This window comes from Peromyscus eremicus, chromosome 12, assembly GCF_949786415.1.
Source record: "Peromyscus eremicus chromosome 12, PerEre_H2_v1, whole genome shotgun sequence".
NCBI classification, from domain to species: domain Eukaryota; kingdom Metazoa; phylum Chordata; class Mammalia; order Rodentia; family Cricetidae; genus Peromyscus; species Peromyscus eremicus.
Genome location: NC_081428.1, coordinates 11,127,441 through 11,146,605, shown reverse-complemented (window position 1 = coordinate 11,146,605; position 19,165 = coordinate 11,127,441). Strand labels below are relative to the sequence as shown.

Below are 19,165 nucleotides of genomic sequence, written 5' to 3'. Positions count from 1 at the left end.
GGTACTCAGGAACACTTGTTTCCAACCTGTGGTCCTGCTGCCAATGTGCCACATTTGGGGAGTGTTGGCTTTAGCAAGCTGCACTAATGGCAACTCCAAAGAGGAAAGTCCACCACACTGAACTGTCAAGAACGTACAGGATGGCTGATTGTACCCTGCCTGCAGCCTACGTCAGCTAGTTTCACTGCTGGCAGGCACAAGAGCAGCACACATTACAGCACAGCAGTTAGTATGAACACGGGTGTGTCTTCATCAGTTACACCACATGTATGCCATGTATGCTGTGTTTAAGGAGAACTGAGGAGGCCCTGGCACACCTGCCTTTAGTGTATATGAGGTTTACCAGACTGCAATGGAGAAACAGTATCCATGCCTCCAGCTGATGCTAAGAGATGAAATGGAATAGTGTAGTGACACATGAAAATGCCATAGTTAAGCCCATTACTTCATAGGCCAATTCAGTGAAACTAAGTTGTTTCTTATCCCCAAGTACCCTATAGAATCTGGATATCAAAACCACAAATTACAGGATGCCTTGATGTTACTGAAAGGAGTCCTTATTTTTTTAATTTATTTTACAATATAATTTAATTCTACATATCAGCCACGGATTCCCTTGTTCTCCCCCCTCCCGCCACCCTCCCCTTCCCCCCAGCCCACCTCCCATTCCCATCTCTTTCAGGGCAAAGACTCCCCTGAGGATTGAGATCAACCTGGTAGACTCGGTCCAGGCAGGTCCAGTCCCCTCCTCCCAGGCTGAGCAAGGTTGGATAAAGCACAGGGACAAATAGCCAAATGAATGGAAACACATGAACTATGAACCAATGGCTGAGGGGCCCCCAACTGGATCAGGCCCTCTGAATGGGTGAGACAGTTGATTGGCTTTATCTGTTTGGGAGGCATCCAGGCAGTGGGACCGGGTCCTGTGCTCAGTGCATGAGTTGGCTATTTGAAACCAGGAGTCCTTATTCTTAAAGTTCACAGTAAGTCAAAGCTACCAGAGACAGGTGAACACCCTGAATAAGACCTTATATAAGGAATATCTGCAAAATGGAAAGACAAATCCACATAGACACTGGAGGATTCCATCACAGATACATAACATTTCTACTACCTCTAATTTGGAGCAGAAAAAAAAAGAATTGGGTTATAAGACCTATAAAATAAAATTTGGTGAGGACAGGAGAGCTTTAAAATGTTGTGATGCCTACTGTCAACCTGGCTGTATCTGGAGTTAACTAAAACCCAAGTGATAAGCACATCTGTGAGGGATTTTAATTAAATCATTTGAGGTAGGAAGATCTACCTTTAATCTGGGCCACACCTCCTGCTGGCAGCCTGTATAAAGGATATGGAAGAAGGAAGATTTTGCTCTTTGCCTGCTTGTTCTTGCTGGCAAGTCCATTCCTTCACTAGCATTTAGAGCCTACTTTTGGCTTCTGGGATGTACTGAAGAACAGCTGAGACATCCAGCCTCATGGACTGAACAACTATTGGACCTTCCGCTGGTAGACAGCCATTGTTGGACCACAATCTGTATGCCATTCTAATATATACATTCATTCTATAAGTTCTGTTCCTCTAGAGAACCCTGACTAATAAAACCGTTAAGACATAAAATACGGCTGAATCAAAATGGAAAAGAATGATCAATTTAATTAAATGGAAAAACTGAAATTAAAGTCACTACTGTGGTGAAGTTTTCTTTGTGCACCCCAATAAAGCTTACCTGAGGATCAGAGGAAAAAGTCACTATATTAAACATAGAAGTCAGGCAACGGTAGCACACACCTTTAATCCTATCACTCGGGAGGCAGAAATCCATGCGGATCTCTGTGAGTTCAAGGCCACACTGGGAACAAAGCCAGGCATGGTGGCCCATGCCTTTAACCCCAGCACTAACCATAGAGGTCTGGAGGTTTGTACAGACAGATAGGAAGTGCTGTAGCTGTGTGAAGAGAGGAAGTGAGTTGGCAGAACAGAAAGGCATATAGGCATAGGTATACAGGAAGTATGTCTCTTTGGAGACAGGTGTCGGTGAGGTAAGGTTGGCTGTGGCTTGTCCTATTCCTCTGATCTCTCAGTTTTAACTCCAATATCTGGCTCTAGGTTCTTTATTTATAAGACTTTAGCAATTCGTCTTACAACATACTGTGTTTTTTTTTAATTTTAAAACATTGCTGTCTTCAATTTCATACACACATATAATGTATGGTGATTACACAACACACCATGTTGAGGATAAGCTATATGCTTAACTAGAGAGTAAAGCATTATGTGACTATAATTTAAAAATACAAGTAACCTAGTAGAAAAATAAGCATAAATTGTGGACATGTTTGTAAAATAATGACCATCAAGAATGAATGAAACTGGGTCTCTCCATAGTTAGGAAAATATGAATCATAACAAAGATAACAGGAGATACAGACCAGTTATACAATGCTTTCCTAGCTCACAGCTCTCCAACTAGAAACTGGAAAGTGTCATTAAGACTAAGCATGAGTGACAAGTATGAACTGGAATCCTCTTACTGTACTATGAGATGTGCCAACGTGCAGCCAAGTTAGAGAGCAATTTGACATCATGTAAACCAACAGTTTACACATCCTGTTACCTGGAATTCCACTGTTAACTCATGCCTCCAGAGCACCTATCACATTTGCTGGGGAGAGGTGCAGAGCAACATATTTGCTCAAAATAGCAAAAACTGCCCAAATAGCTGTTAGGAAGCCTGGCAGGGGGGATGTTAAACAGCAGGTAAGTGAAGAAGCAGGCGGCCAAGGATGCCAAGGAGGAAAGCACCTTCAATGTCAAAACAAAAGCCTGCCACACATTCTCTACAGACACGAACATAGAGCAGGAAGTGTAAACCCTCAAGTCGGAAGGAAGCACACACACTTCCCAACAGTAAACTGGCTCTGGAGAAGGAAGGAGGATGGGTCAGAGAATACCAAAGAGGAACATTCTATTTCTATAAAAATCAGAATCAAATAGGCAAAATAGTATGGGAAGAGTACAAGGATTTATTATTTTCTGTATATTTGAAATATTTTGTAATTTGAAAGAATTTATTGGCATAATCAAATAATAATTATTCACACCATAAAAATTTATTGTGTTAACATTTAAACTATAGAAATGCATATAAATATATTAAATCATGAGAGAAATAAGTAAAAATAAATTTTAAAAATTGCTATTTAGTTTGGGTTTTTAAGTAAATTTGTAATGGGGCTTTGATTCTCTGGCAATTTTAAGATCTTTCATGCTAAAATTTTCAAGGCTGGTATCCTGTATGTGAGTGTCATTAAAACTAAATAAATGAAATCTGAATGTGAATTCTGGATTTCAGTCTTCCTTCTAGAAAGCTTTCTTTAGCACAGCAAAGAAGTGAGCCAACAACTATGCACACAAGTCTTCCAGAATGTATTCAGAGTCCTGAGTACGACGTTCCTCCCTCCTAACCTGCTGCCCTCTCCGGCTGAGCAAGGTTGGATAAAGCCTAAGCTCTGCTACTCTCTCTTCTACTTGGACTTTGGGTCAGGAGTCAAGAAGAACCAATACTGGAAGGGTTATAAACAAAATTTTATTGTAAAACCACTTTGAAAGAAAAATTTTCACAGGGGTATTACACAATCCTTGAGATTACTGTGTCAGAGGCAGACATAGAAAGGTAAGAGAATGTCTTAAGGGGTTAAGAAGAGGTAGTAGAATTTTGATATCTACACTTCACTCTGTCCCTGAACCTCAAGACTGTAAGATAATAATAAATACTACACACAAACAAATCAGAAGACAGGCAAACCAATGCTGCATCTGTAACCCACATAGTTCTCACTCTGGACTGTAATCCTGACCAAATTCATACTATTTCAATAACAGTCATGTTGAGCAGTTCATGGTAAGCAGTAATTTTATTTGACATGAGTTGCACCCTTCTAATTAAACATTTGCAGAGATGAACTGACCTTCTAGGTGTCCTAACTACTAAACAGGAAATGGAAGACTGTGATAAAATTGGCCTAAGATCCAAACTGCTATACCTCACACTTTGGACACAGGTTTTAAAGGCAATGGTACTGTAGCAAAGGCAGGTTTTTTACTTGTTTAAAACACTTCAGTCTATTCAGACTTCACCAGGCTTGGTGGCACGCACCTTTCATCCATCCCAGCATTTGGGAGGCAGAGGCAGGCAAATCTCTTGAGTTCCAGGCTAGTCTGGTCCACATAATGAGTTCCAGACCTGCCCAGAACTACACAGTGAAATCCTGTCTCAAAACAAAAACAAAATACTAAAGACTTAATCTTACTTAGTACTAAAGCCTTCATTTCTGAAGGTTTTAAGTAGTTAGCTCCCCCAATTCCTGATCTGTAACCATGGCCAGTACGGATAGCAAACTGCTTACAACATTTAAAGTCTCCTACAGTATTTTTAAATACTGGTTTTTCCACACATCATCATGCTTTAGTAAGCATACTTATCTGTTCCTTTCTTGATAGACAACTACCATTTTACTCTACAAATAATCAAATAACTGCTTACCTCAAATTTCTACTCTTTGGAGACTCACTAAACTGAGTAACAAATTCACTCACAAATTTACAATTCAAAACTCATTAACATATGGAAATAATTCTTTCACAAGCAAAAGATTAACGTCATGAATATAATTTATAAATTTCATAATTCTCAACAGAGCCTCTTAGAGTTCAGTTCATTCTTCCATGTGAGATTTCAGAGTGCACTTCAAACACCTCTGGATATGGATGTAAATAGCTTAGTGTCACTTTATCATGAGAACAATCTATGAAAATCAGAGATATTTTTAATTTTTCCGTCATCACTAACAAACAAATCTTAAGTTTTATCTATAGATGTAAATCAGCTCTCAATTCATTTTGCTTTTACACCTGGACTGTTCTACAACACAAACCAACAAACTTGATGATTTATAAGTTATAATATAGCTAATGCTTTCACAAATTTCAGTTCTATAATTTAAGGTATTTTTGAGAAGAGATATATTTATTTTTAAATATACAAAGAGATTAAACCATTAATATAAATATTTTCTCTCAAATATGTAATATTCTCTTGTAAAAGAAAAGAATTTCCAAAGATTTACAAAGCGATCTAAAGAGAAGTGAGCCTGATGTCAGGGTCACATCAACAGAGATGCCATTTCTGTCGTGCTCACTGGCTTCCTCACGTCAGCACTTCAAGATGGAGCCAAATCCGTTGCCTCTGGCTTGACCTACTGCAGGGACAACGTACAATTAAAAAAAAACAAAACCCTCAGAAAAAGGTCTCACGACAGAGTGGACAGGTGGATTTGTTGCTAGATGTAAACCATTTGTACTGAAAAAGAAAAGGATTTAATGTTAGTTTTAAAGTTTCTTAGATTACCATATATACCACAGATTACAATTCAAAACTCATTAACATATGGAAATAATTCTTTCACAAGCAAAAGATTAATGTCATGAATATAATTTATAAATTACCACAAAAATGGTAATCTAAATGATAAAATGAAAATGGGAACATATTAAAAATTTTGCCTTCCTATCTCCAAAATTAACATAACTAAATGTTCTTTCTAGAGGCTGCACTATGATCCCTTGGCCCTGTATACTTAGGCTCATGCAGAAAACTAAGGTAGAAGATCTACGAAGATATGACTCAATCAGTGTCCTTTTCAATATGATGTTTACAAAGAGCAAAAGGCTCTGAGGATGGATGGCCCGAGTCCAGTCTTAGAGCCTCCTGTCCTGGTCTAGATCTCAAAGACCATCAATTCACTGAGTGCCAAGAGGTCTATGAGAGTACCCACTCATTAAAGTGCTTTCATATTCCACCTCAGTAAGTTACTGCTCTTTTACTACAGATTTTGAAACTTCCCTTCTTAATGTCTTCTATAAACACAGTGTCTTTCTTTAAACTGTGGGTGTCTACATGACAGGAATGTGCAGTGCTGAGGGCATGAGGTCAGAGAACAACTCTTGTTGGTTCCCTCCTTTACATGGTTGCCAGTCTTGGGCAGCAAGTGCCTTTCCTTTACCTGCTGAGCCATCTTACCATCCCTACACACCGTCTTCCAAATAAATATCACATCTATACAGAGCACAAAGCATGGAAGGAATTTCTCTTTGCCTTACCAAGCAGGCTGAGTGGAACTTTTTCTTGCATGTTCTACAGGCTTTTTTGGGAAGAGAATAGTTGAAACCATGAATAACTGAGAAGCAGATCATACAATCTTCAACACCCTCAAAACGTTTGTCTACATTATTCTTCCATAATGCTAAGCCTTCCATAATACTTCCATTCTGTAAGTAAAGAAGAAAGAAAGTCACTATACACTGAAGGCCTCCAAATGTTACTTTTATTCAATCCCACAAATTCCAAAGCTGAAAGTTAATTCTGAAAGGAGAAACTGGTTGGTTATATTATCTCCTAACTTTCCTAAGTGTTGTTTGAAATAATCTCAATTTTTAGGAAAAAATGTAATTTTTCACAGTTTTTACAGGAAATACTGGGGTTAAAGGTTTAAGTGAGATTCAGGCAGGGACACAGAAGAAAAGGGAAAGTTTGGAAGTGAGTGAGCTAAGGGAGTATGAGAAACCCTTATAGAAACCCATATCTTATAAAATCATTTAAATATATATTTATATAAATCTATATGTATTATTTATTTAGGCTTTTTATTAATCTCTGAGAATTTCATACAATGTATTTTGAACATATCTATATCTACCAGCTCCTCCCCGATCTCCACTCAGATCTGCCTCCACCTACCTATACCCCTACCCAAACACTGTATTCTCTTTATCCACCTACCTATACCCCTACCCAAACATTGTATTCTCTTTATCCACCCACCTATACCCCCACCCAAACACTGTATTCTCTTTATCCACCTACCTATACCCCACCCAAACACTGTATTCTCTTTATCCACCTACCTATACCCTACCCAAACACTGTATTCTCTTTATCCACCTACCTATACCCCCACCCAAACACTGTATTCTCTTTATCCACCTACCTATACCCCCACCCAAACACTGTATTCCCTTTATCCACCTACCTATACCCCCACCCAAACACTGTATTCTCAAAAAAAAAAAAAAGTAATTTTTAAAAAATCTTAACGTAATGCTACCTTTGCATGAATGGTTCGTTAGCAAGGTACCAGAGGCCCCCAAACAACAAAGGCTATTACCATTACACCCGGCTGCCCACCAGAACTAGGTAATAAGACATAACACACTCTGGTGGTCAAACATAGAGAAATCAAACTAGAACTTCCCAGTGCCAGAAGGTGCTATGTAGACCACTGAGGAAGAAAGGACATCAACTGTCTTATCCAGACTGAACTCTGCTACAATGAGGACTTTCCAGGCAGGATGTGCCTGTCTACTGGTGCAATAGTGACGAGGGACTGTTGGGATAACAACAGCTTTCTCCCTGGCTCTGTGACCTGCTTCACAGGAGGGAATTCCCTCATCAAAAGCCCACAGCCCTACTACTTTTGTTTTGCTAAATGACAAGCATGTTTTTAAACTTCCTTCTAAACACTTAAGTTTCAAATCCATAGATAAGTGATGCTCTCTCTCAAGTGGTCAAATGCTGAGAGGATAGATGACATTTGACCGCTGAACCCCAAATGAGGCATTGGAATCAACCACTCAGAGTGTAGGAACCACCTCGGAAGAGGGAGCGGAAAGAGTAAGCCCCAGAGGCTGTGAGGATGCTGTCTTCAGGACAGGCACGGCTTCCACACTCAGGAACTCTGTACTGCAGCTGTGGCCACCTGCACAAGGCCAAACCAACAAGACCAGTCCACAGGAAGGACGGCAGGCAGCGTTAACTGGACTCTGTGGGGATGGGACCACTATGACAGGAAAGAGGGAAGATGAAGGGAGATGAGCTGAGGGTGGCTGGGGCAGGGAGTCGGGGAGGGAAACGGAGAGTAGGTATGCTCAACATACAGTGTATATATGTAGGAAACTGGAAAAAATAAAAGATATTCTAAAAAAAAAAAAAAAAAAGAAAGAAAGAAAGAAAGAAAAAGACTTTAAAGCCTTCTGAACCAATCCTCTAAGTGTTATGCTCTCAGCTTCTCTAGTGAAATTAGGTCATTCAGAACAGCTTTTCTAATTTTCAACTGACAGTGATGACATCATCTGACCTCAACTGACTCACAATAATGGAATGTAAATCTGCTTTAAAATAATTTCCTTTATTGTAAAGTACTTAAAATATATACTTTACAACATACAAACAAAACTGGAGATTTGATTGTTTAAGCTCAAAAGCAAGTTGAAATGCAGGGGTAAAAGCTACTGAGAAAGCAGCACTCATCAACCTAGTCCCTCTCAGGAGTCCCTCAAGTTCTCCACCTTCTGCAGTCAGTGTCAGGGGAATAAAGCCTGCCCCTGCCGAACAACAGAACATTCATCAGAGCTTTGAAACTTCAAGCAGGGATGGAGGGAGCTTCAGGTCAGTTAGGAATGTGTTTGTGTTTAGCCAAGCATCGGTAATTTGTCACGTAAGCAGAGGTTACACTTTGTGCTCCGCTGCTCTTTGAAACAGACCACCCCTCGGGTCTGGAAGGGAGCGTGCACGCAGAGACAAACCTGGTGGGTGAGGTACGTGCTTAGCTGCAGCATCCAGTTGCGCCACTGCTGCACAGCCACCCCGATTCTTTTCCCGCTCTCCACCGTTATTGAACCCAGGGGATAATTGGAAGGCAACTGGATTATAAGCTCAATGACTATGTCTTCAATGGTGTAAGTAGCCATCACTTCTCGGGTGGTAGCTCGCGCTTTAACCTACAATACAAGAAAGGTATTTTTTTCTTTACCAAATAGCTTCCTGTTATTCAAAAATCCAAACACTTTGTTAGATCAACTAATAGCTGAAGACTACCTAGGAGGGTAAAGGAGATCAACACATCATTTATCTGATACCAGGCATTTTAAAAGTGGGTTTAAGAGCCTGGCATGTGGCAGAGTGTGATGGTTCATGCTGTTAATCCCATCATATACATAGTGTGTTTCTGGTGAACCAAGGCTACAAGTGAGACCCTCTCTCAAAAATAAAAGACTTTAGCATGCTTTAGAGTCACTTTATGACATGTATAGTCTGTCTTACAATTAACTACTCATAGAAAGTACCTAACTTTTGTAGGTTTTAACACAACAAAGCACTGTTGAACAGTCAAAAGGCACCCAGAGTATTACGTATCAGCTGGATGCCCACTATATCTTTCTTGGCACAGAGGAATCAGAAAATAAGGTAGACAGTTTTCTATAAATTCTGAATCAAAAGGTTACAATTTATGATGACAAAGGTATTTGTTTTCTGGAAAAAGTTAAGACAATACTAACCGTCATGCCACTGAACAGCTGTGTACTTGTTTGTACAGAAGATATTTCTTGAAAAGAAAGAACATTGCTGACATACTTGCTTGTAAATCTATCTACAATATTGAAAACGCGCTTCTCACTGCTATTCCACCACAGCCGAACCATGGCAGGCAAGTCTTTTAAAGTCATATGATAGACTGAACATGCTAAGTGTGGAATATGGTAGGGAAGAGTTGCTGTTTCTGAGGAAAAAAACAAATTCCAAGTCAGTGATATGTACTTCTCACCTAGAAGAGCAGACTAACAATAAAAAAAATAAAGAAAGCTACCATCCTTACTCAACAACAGTGTAGTAGCTCATAAAACAGAGAACGACCCCAACTCACATTATCAGCATCCTCCTACACACTCAAATGGAACCACAACAAGACATAGGAGCAAAAATCCCACTGACACAGAAAAGTCTAGAAATAATATCCTATGTTTCACACAAAAGACCATAAATGAAATGAGACAAATATTTTTCAAAAAAAAGGAACATTTAAGGTTGTTGTTGTTTTTTTTGTTTTTATTATAAAAGTTGCAGCTGGGCAGTGGTGGTGCATATCTTTACTCCCAGCACTCAGGAGGCAGAGACAGGCAGAACTCTGAGTTCAAGGCCAGCCTGGTCTACAGAGCAAGTTACAGAACAGCCAGGGCTACACAGATAAACCCTGTCTTTAAAAACCAAAGCAAAACAAACAAACCAACAAAAAGATCCCAGGATCTGAACAGATGGCTTAATGGTTAAGAACATTTGTTGCGCTTGCAGAGGAACTAGATTCCCAGCATGCACATGGCAGCGCACAACTGTCTGTAATTCGAATTCTAGGGAATAGACACCCTCTTCTGGCTTCTATGGGCAGAAATGTAGTGCAGATACAAAACACTCATATATATAAAATAAAAATAATCCTTTTTTTTTTTTTTTTAAAGGAGCACCCCAAACTTCACACCACATGATGCATCCTCAGATAAGTTTATAATATGACAACACAGCCAGGTGCACTCCATGTCCATCTCCTCAACTAAAACATGAGTTTCCAGGTGAAGAACACAAACTTCAAACTTTTTTATGTTTTGTTTTGTTTTGTTTTTTGAGACAGGGTTTCTCTGTGTAGCTTTGCACCTTTCCTGGAATTCACTCTGTAGCCCATGCTGGCCTCGAACTCACAAAGATCTGCCTGCATCTGCCTCCCGGAGTGCTGGGATTAAAGGTGTGCGCCACCACTGCCCAGCTTCAAACTTATTTTTAATCCCAGAAGAGGTAGACAGATCTCTATGAGTTCGATGCCATCCTGGCCTACAGAATTCCAGGCTAGCAAGGGTCACAGTGAGACCCTGTCTCAAAAAACAAAATTAAAAACAAAAAAACAAAAAAACAAAAAAAAAACCTCATATAGAATACTAAGCTTCAAAAACAAATAAAATTCTTTATTAACTTATTCATAAGATCTAGCAATTTGTCCTATCAGATAAATTTTAGAAAATCCTGCATTTCAGCACCCCTATAGGTAAGACTTCCATTTGGGGTTTATCCTCCATACCTCTAGGAAGTTTAGTACAATGTGGACTCAGTCAAGTAGCTAAGAAGCATGCACCCGTGTAGACCACTGACCTCTAATACTCAGCTGAAGCTCCTCGGTGAAGAATGTTTTGGGGTCCTTATTGGATACCTCAATAGCCGTCTCTCCATAAGTAGGGTTTTCTGGCATAAGTCTGAACAGATGATAGAGTAATTTATTCAAACTCTTAGTTTTCCGAAGATACATTGAATACAGAGCACGAAGCTGGAGGAAAGCAAAGAATGTATTAGTAAACTCAACTGAGCCAAGACAAAAGAAATCAATCTATAATAGACCATGCAATGATACCATACAACGTATTTCCACACTTGGAATTAGAAGGAAGAAGAGCTAGTGATACAGTTCAGTGCACTGAGATGGTAGACTTATCTCCAACACTGACAAGGCAGAGAGTGTCGGAGGGAGTGACTGACAGCTCCATTACAGGAAGACTCCTATATGTGATACGTACATCTTTATTTCCCAAATGCCTACAGGACATGGCACTGCACTTTTACTCATCAACTAGCAGTGCCCCTCCTTATAATAGATACATGTTTCTAATGTTTTTCTCAAGTCATCTCCCCATCAATAATACAGCCAAATTGGTTTACAGGCTCTATTTGAGCCAAGAATATGTAGTTGCTATTCCCCACAGATGACCAACTACACCCTCCCACACATTCCTTCCACACCACAGTCTTTAATCTTGCAAATTCCAGAGTAAAACTAATCTCATTCTCAAGGTTAACTTTATACCAAATAATATAGCATTCTTTTAGAACAGAACACACGAATGAGTAATCCAAAATGTCTTCACAATTGTTTCACCACCAAACAGGAAATTCTATTAAAAAAAAAAAAATGGATTTCTAGTCACTCTTAAAATTAGGAAAGTCTGGCACCCTGGGAGTACCCCAGAACTCTGTGTGATACTCATGTTTCGTAACTACTTGTCTCTCAATAACCCAGCCTGTGCTTTCCACGTCTTTACTGCTTTGGTCTCTGTAACAGTTCCATCATGATGCCTTTCTTTGTGCCACACACTTCACAGCATAGTCCCACTGAGGAAACAAACTACTCTTCAGGGGAGGTCCCATGACAGCAGGAGATGACCAACAGAAATGATTTCAATGGCATCTTTGGAGCTTTTGTGTTTTGTTTTTGTTTTTTGTCTCATAATGTTAAGTCAGGGCACTATGTTGTTGTCTGTTTTTTACCTTACAGGTCGTTTGTGTATATATTATGGGTTCCAGATTTCAGTTTTTATGTGTGAATGTGTGTGTGTGTCTTGTGCTTTTTCTTTCTTGGTTGTTTTGTCCAATTCTTATTTTGATCTGTCTTATTTTATTTATTATTCCTTAGATGCCAGTTTGTTTTCTAAGGAAAAACAGAAAGGGTGTGGATTGGATGGGAGGGGATGTGGGGAAGAATTGGAAGTAGTAGGGGAGGGGAAACCATAATCAGAATATATTGTATGAAAAAAAATGCTGCTGTTGCTGGGCCCATGGTGCATGCCTTTAATCCCAGCATTTTCAAGACAGGCAGGCAGTTTTTTTTTTTTTAAGATTTCATTTATTATATACACAGAAGAGAGTGCCAGATCTCATTACAGATGGTTGTGAGCCACCATGTGGTCGCTGGGAATTGAACTCAGGACCTCTGGAAGAACAGTTGGTGCTCTTAACCTCTGAGCCATCTCTCCAGCCCCCCCCCCCCCTTTTTTTTGAGACAGGGTTTCTCTGTGTAGTTTTGGTGCCTGTCCTGGATCTCGCTCCGTAGACCAGGCTGGCCTCAAACTCACAAAGATCCACCTGGCTCTACCTCCCGAGTGCTGGGATTAAAGGTGTGCGCCACCACTGCCCGGCTAGGCAGGCAGATTTGTGAGTTCTAGGCCACAGCAGCATAGACGACCTTGTCTTAACAAGAAAAGCTGTACGATCTCAAGTTCCTGCCTCTATCTCGAGAATCAAAACCACGGCTCATGTCCATCTTCCTGATACAAGGAACACGGTGACTTTAAGATGACAAATTTCCCCAGGCAGTGGTGGCACACACTTCAATCCCAGCACTCGGCAGACAGAGGCACGCAGATCTCTGTAAGTTAGAGGCCTGCCTGGTCTACAGAGTGAGGACAGCCTCCAGGGATACACAAAGAAACCCTATCTGGGGGATGGCAGGGGGGGACAAATTTCATATACACCAAACTCCAAATTTGCTGTCATTTTTCTGGACATCAATAATACTTTAGGAACAAATCTAAAAGCTCCCCAAGAGACTCTTAAAATACAGCATCAGCAAAAGTACTAACCCTAAAAACAGGCCTGATGGGAAGTAAAATAGTCTGTTTAGTAATTAGATCAATGTTGGCCCTGGTGTGATCTCCCCTAAAATACACAAACATAAGAATGTACAAACTTGGCCGGGCTGCAGTGGCGCACACTTTTAATCCCAGCACTCTGGAGGTGGAGACAGGCAAATCTCTGAGTCTGAGGCCAGCCTGGTCTCCAAAACGAGTTCCAGGACAGCCAGAGCTACACAGAGAAACCCTGTCTCAAAAGACAAAACAAAAAAAAAAAGTAAAAAAAAAAAGTGTACACACTAATATATTTGTACCAAGGCATGGGTATAAGCAACAACAAAGTATAATTTAAGAATTCATAAAAGAATGTCAGAAACAGTTACATCCACTTTAGACAAGAAGTCTTCAACTGTTCTGACTGTGGCAGAAGACACTCCCCAAGGTAATTACACAGTCTGACACTGGATGAGAGTGGACACCTGTAATCCCAGCACTCCGGAGGATGAGGCAGAATAAAGGCCATGTCTTAAAAACTGACAAGAAGGGGGGGGGGGGTTGTTGTTGTTGTTTGCTTATCTTTAAATAAAGTGTGAGTATTTCTAAAGAAATAAAAGGTAAAATCGCGGGCTGGAGAGATGGCTCAGTGGTTAAGAGCACTGGCTGCTCTTCCAGGGGACCTGGGTTCAATTCCCAGCACCCACACGGCAGTTCACAACTGTCTGTAACTCCAGTTCCAGGGGATCTGACACCTTTACATAGACATATATGCAGGCAAAACAGCAATGCACAGAAAATAAAAATAATTAAATAATTTTTTTAAAAAATGTAAAATCTACAGGATAGCACACACCTATAATGCTAGAATTGGGGAGGCTGAGGCAGCAGATTTGAGTTGAAGTCCAGTCTGGATTACACAACAAGATTCCATCTGAAAAATGAAAAAAGGAAAGAGTATGACACAGGCAGAGGGGCAGGAGAGGGGGGGTGTGAAAGACTGAGCTCCTTCTTCTGAAATGTGAAATAACAGAGACATCTAGTGGCCATCGCAGTAACTCGCTATTATTAGGCTATTTTCACAGGGTTAAAGTTTTCACACAGAGGCAATACAGCTGGTTAAAGTTTTCACACAGAGGCAATACACTGGTTTTCAGTGATGCAGCAACTCAATCTCTGTAGCAAGATGGTGGCTTCCAAGCCGGATGGCGGTGGCACACACTTTAATCCCAGCACTCAGGAGGCAGAGGCAGACAGAGCTCTGTGAGTTCGAGGCCAGCCTGGTCTACAAAGTAGTGAGTTCCAGGACAGCCAGGGCTACACAGAGAAACCCTGTCTCGAAAAACAAAACAAAACAAAAAAGATGGCGGTTTCCAAAAACAGCAAGACCTAATTCCAATTCTCTAAAATCACTGCTAGCATGAAGTCAAATCATGGTAAGATTATTCCCTAAAGTACAGAAATTAGGTGATTACATTCTGTTAGGGGGAACAACGGCCCAGACCCATTTCCAAGATTCACTCTGGGGGAAAAGGCATGCATTTGGAAGAGTAAGAAAGGAGCAACAGGGGGCTCAGGAGTTAAGAGCACTGACTGCTCTTCCAGAGGACCCAGGTTCAATTCCCAGCACCCACATGGCAGCTCACAACTGCCTGTAACTCCAACTCCAGGGAATACATACCTTTACACCCTTACAGACATACATACAGGCAAAACACGTACACACATAAAATAAAAATAAATATTAAAAAAAAAAAAGTAGCAACAATCTTGACAGCTGGTATATGAACCTTAACTAGAGCGGTTAAGATTAAAATGTAGGGCATCCCCACTTTGAATCAAAAAGATAGGAAGGAAGGTCCTTTGAGGAACAAATTACAGCACAACAGTCCAAAGTTGTCACTTGTTTATTCCATAGCGCCCCCACCACTCCCAAGATGACCTGTGTTTATTTACCTGAGATGAAGCAGCTTTGAAGAAAGTAAGTATTAATTTCCAAGTGAGGAGGTATCCCAGAACATAGCAGAAATCCTCGCTCAGTGGCTTAATGGAAACTATCTGCCCGACAGGAACACAGCCCAGGACGCTCTCTAGCAGCTCCTCTTGAGTGCTAAGAAGAGACATCAGTGCTGCCGGCGGTGACCTGGGAGACAACGATCACACAGTACCATTTACTTGTCTCTCAACGAATTAAAAGTACTTAAAAACTTCAAGCATTAAAAAAAGAAAATTTCCCCAAAAAGATGTCAACACCTGAACATAGTTGTAGAAAACTCCTACCCAACTTTCTGTTGTATAAGAAAACAAGTCACATGGCCAGAAAAGCACGTGGTTCAGGCAGAAATGGACCAGGGAATCTAGGCTTCGTGTCTTACCAAGGGAAGGAGGAGGCACTGAGCTTCGCCTTACGGCCCACTGCGGTTCTTACTGTCTGCTCACTTTGCAATCAGACCATGTCAAAAAGATCATCACAATTTATCCAACCCTTTTCATTTTAATCAGAGCATCTCTCTTCTGAGAAGCTTCACATTCACATTAATTCACAGTGTAGTTGGTTTTCTTTACTGGATCACCTAACTCAGTACTTGGGAGTCTTAAAAAGTGAAATCCTCACTGGCTTTCAGACCCTCCTCTATCACAGCACTCCAACCTGGTTCTTTCATCTTTGTGCTATTTTCCCTGCTGGCTTCCTGCTGCTCACTCATGAACTAGGCTTCCTCCGAGCTTCTGCTGTATCACAGACCAAGCCTTGCTATCCTTGTCACTGCTATCTTGTAAACATCAGGTCTGAAATCACTTTCCATACTGCCACCCAATACTGTTATCTAACTTCCAGAACGGTTCCACCTCAGCTTGTTTCTTTCTGCAATTTACCTCATGTCAGATCAGCTGGTGCCATGCCGTGTCCTAGCAAATGATGTCCTAAATCCTTAATGATTTCATCTGCACAGGCTGGGTGTGGCGTATGCATGTATGTGTTTGCCCAGATCATGTGCATGCGGAGGCCAGAAGAGGACATCGGGTTTCTTCCTTTATCACTTTTCAGCTTATCCCTTCAGACAAGGTCTTCTCACTGAACCCAACACTCAACACTCACTATTTAGGCTACTCTGGCTGGCAGCAAGCCCTGGGCACCTACCTGCCTGTCTCTGACCCCCTGCCCCAATCCTGGGGTAAAAGGCTCATCTGGCCATGCCTGTCTCTTACATAGGTACTGGGGATTCCAACTGGGGTGCTCACGCTTCATAGAATTAACTGATCCAGTTCCCTAGCCGAATAATACCATTTCTAAGGCCATCTCTTACCTGCTCCTCAACTATTATTCTAGTTTCTTCCACTATATCCTCTCCTGCTTTGTACACAGTAGTTCAACTCTCACTGAACAAATGAGATCTAACTGTGAGTTTGCCATAATCCGGGAAGCATTCTGAGTGAAGCCGGAAGTGAATAGGGAACGGAAGAAGTTCTTTCTCTCACAGGGCTTGCTGAATAACTGAATACAATAGTGATGCACACTCAGCATTTCCCATGGACATCTTCAACAGTCACCTCGGTGTCTGCCCAGTTTTCTTCTGTGTCCTACTGCAACACTAGTAAGCTGTCTGTCCTGTTTCTTAGCACCTGTCACACGTTATACAGTCTACTACGGAGCAGCAGCATCCACTAATTATAAGCCCCTTTGGAGTCAGACTTTCCTTTGGGCCACCAGCTCACAAATAACGACACGAAGACTTACTACTAATTATGAAAACTTGGCCTATAGCTTAGGCTTTTTCCCAACTTTTCTTATAAATTAAATAAACCTGTTTCTATTAATCTACATTCTGCCACATGGCTCAGTTACCTTTCCTTGGTACTGTAGGTCTGACTCCTTCAGTGTCTCACTGGTGTCTCCCTACCTTTCTTCTTCCCAGAGTTCCTCTCTCCCCAAAAGTCCCGCCTCTTCTCTCCTGCCTAGCTATTGGTCATTCAGTAACAACACATTCACACAGTGTAAAGAAATATTCTGTAATGCCCCTTAGCAAAAACAAGGTGCTTTCTATAAACTGTACTTATCCTTCTGCACTTATATTCTGTGTACAAAGTATGGCTCTGTGGATACCTGAACTACCTCACTATTTCCACAGCTACCACATGCCCAAAGAAAGTTGTTATGAACAGTAGCACACTGAAATATGATTCAGGAGCAATTAAACAAGAAAATATGGGGCCTGGGGATGTGGCTCAATAGTTAAGAGCACTGTATGCTATTGCAGAAGACTGAGGTTTGATTCCTAGTATCCACATGGCAACTCACAATCATCTATTAACTTCAGTTCCAAGGGATATGCTGCACTCTTCTGGCCTCCAAGGGCAGCAGGCACACATGTGGTGCACTGATATACAAAACACCCATACAAGTAAAATTATTTTAAAAATAAAAAGGGAAAATAGTTAACATGAACTTTGGACTTCATTTGCCTTATGGAACTTCCAAAGGGTACGCATACAGTACAAAATTAGTACAAATTCTAAAGTCAGAGGTTTGTTTTTTTGTTTGTTTGTTTGTTTTGGTTTTAGTTTTTTGAGACAGGGTTTGTCTGTGTAGCTTTGGAGCCTGTCCTGGAACTCACTCTGTAGACCAGGCTGGCCTCGAACTCACAGAGATCTGCCTGCCTGTGCCTTCCCAGTGCTGGGATTTAACGTGTGTGCCACCACCGCCAGGCTGAAGTCAGAGTTTTTTTGCATTTCTTTCTAAGAATCTGGCAAGTCAGATTATAAAAGGAAAGTGGGATTGGGGTGATTTAGTGGGTAAAGCATTTACTGTACAAGTTTAGGGGCCTGAATTTGGATCCCCAAAGCTCATGAAAAGCTTGAGGTGGCAGCACATTTCTTTAGTCCCAGCCCTCATAGGGCAAGATAGGAGGTAGAGACAGGAGAGTCCCCAGTGGCTGATGGCCAACTGGGCAAACTGCGGCAGCAAACAAGACCATCACAGACAAGAGGAAAGGGAGGACCATCACCGACCTTGCCCTGTAACGTGTGCGCGCGCGCGCGCGCGCGCGCGCGCGCACACACACACACACACACACACACACACACACACACACACACACACACACACAAAACCCAGCACACAGCAAACACATACTCAAAAAAAAAGTGAAAGGAAAGCAACCAAGCCCAAAAGCCTTACAAGGCAGGTTCTTCCTCTTCATCTCCATACGACTTCAGATTATCCTGATCATACTTCGGGAATTCAGGCATCAGTCTGAGAAGCAGAAGACCATTTTTAAATACTTTATAACAAGCTGTCTAGTGTTAACTTGTGCTTTAGGCCAACAAGACATACTTGGTAGTGAGTTTATCTTTTAATAATTCTTTTCCAAACTAACTACTTATGGCCAAGATTATCTAAACATGAATTAATTACACAGGGACAAAAATGATCAAGGCAAAAACCTGTCCTCCCTATTACTATCCCGTCTCCTTTCATTTCTCGTTTAATTGTTTTAAAGATTAAAGACAAACAAGAGGCTGGACCGGTGGCCCAGGGACTAAAGACAAACAAACTCAACAGGCATCCTGCTTTAGAGACTAAAGCACTCCTTCAGTTGAAGCTGCCTTACTTGTAGAGCAGGTGATAAGCAGCGATCTGCACAGGTCTGGCTCTGAAGAGAAGCAGTGGGGTCAGAGTGTTTAGCAGAGTCTGCAGGTGCTCTGGCAAGTTTGTTTTCTGGCCGGCGACCAATCTCACAGGGAGCTTGTGACTCAGCAGCTGGTCCTTTGACATGTATGTTAACGTTTCACACATGGGCTTCAGCATTGCGTTCTGAAAGGATGTTTCAGACAGGTCTTTGTTTTCTCCTGATATCAAAATGAAGAAACACATACATCTCAAAGAAAGTAA

The 19,165-nt window shown here is 41.2% G+C and overlaps 1 protein-coding gene across 1 annotated transcript in view; it reads right to left on the bottom strand.

The window, feature by feature from the left end:
* Nucleotides 1-3,567: 3,567 nt before the first annotated feature.
* The window catches only part of Ltn1 (listerin E3 ubiquitin protein ligase 1), a 55,121-nt gene continuing 39,523 nt past the window's right edge, over nucleotides 3,568-19,165 (bottom strand). Inside the window, exons 23-30 of the mRNA XM_059277454.1 lie at nucleotides 18,885-19,122; nucleotides 18,452-18,526; nucleotides 15,232-15,418; nucleotides 11,033-11,204; nucleotides 9,397-9,617; nucleotides 8,644-8,838; nucleotides 6,163-6,330; nucleotides 3,568-5,362 (exon numbers count right to left, since the gene is read on the bottom strand). Of these exons, the coding sequence (XP_059133437.1) occupies nucleotides 5,300-5,362; nucleotides 6,163-6,330; nucleotides 8,644-8,838; nucleotides 9,397-9,617; nucleotides 11,033-11,204; nucleotides 15,232-15,418; nucleotides 18,452-18,526; nucleotides 18,885-19,122 (1,319 nt within the window). The 3' untranslated portion in view covers nucleotides 3,568-5,299. The remainder of the gene's footprint in view (nucleotides 5,363-6,162; nucleotides 6,331-8,643; nucleotides 8,839-9,396; nucleotides 9,618-11,032; nucleotides 11,205-15,231; nucleotides 15,419-18,451; nucleotides 18,527-18,884; nucleotides 19,123-19,165) is intronic.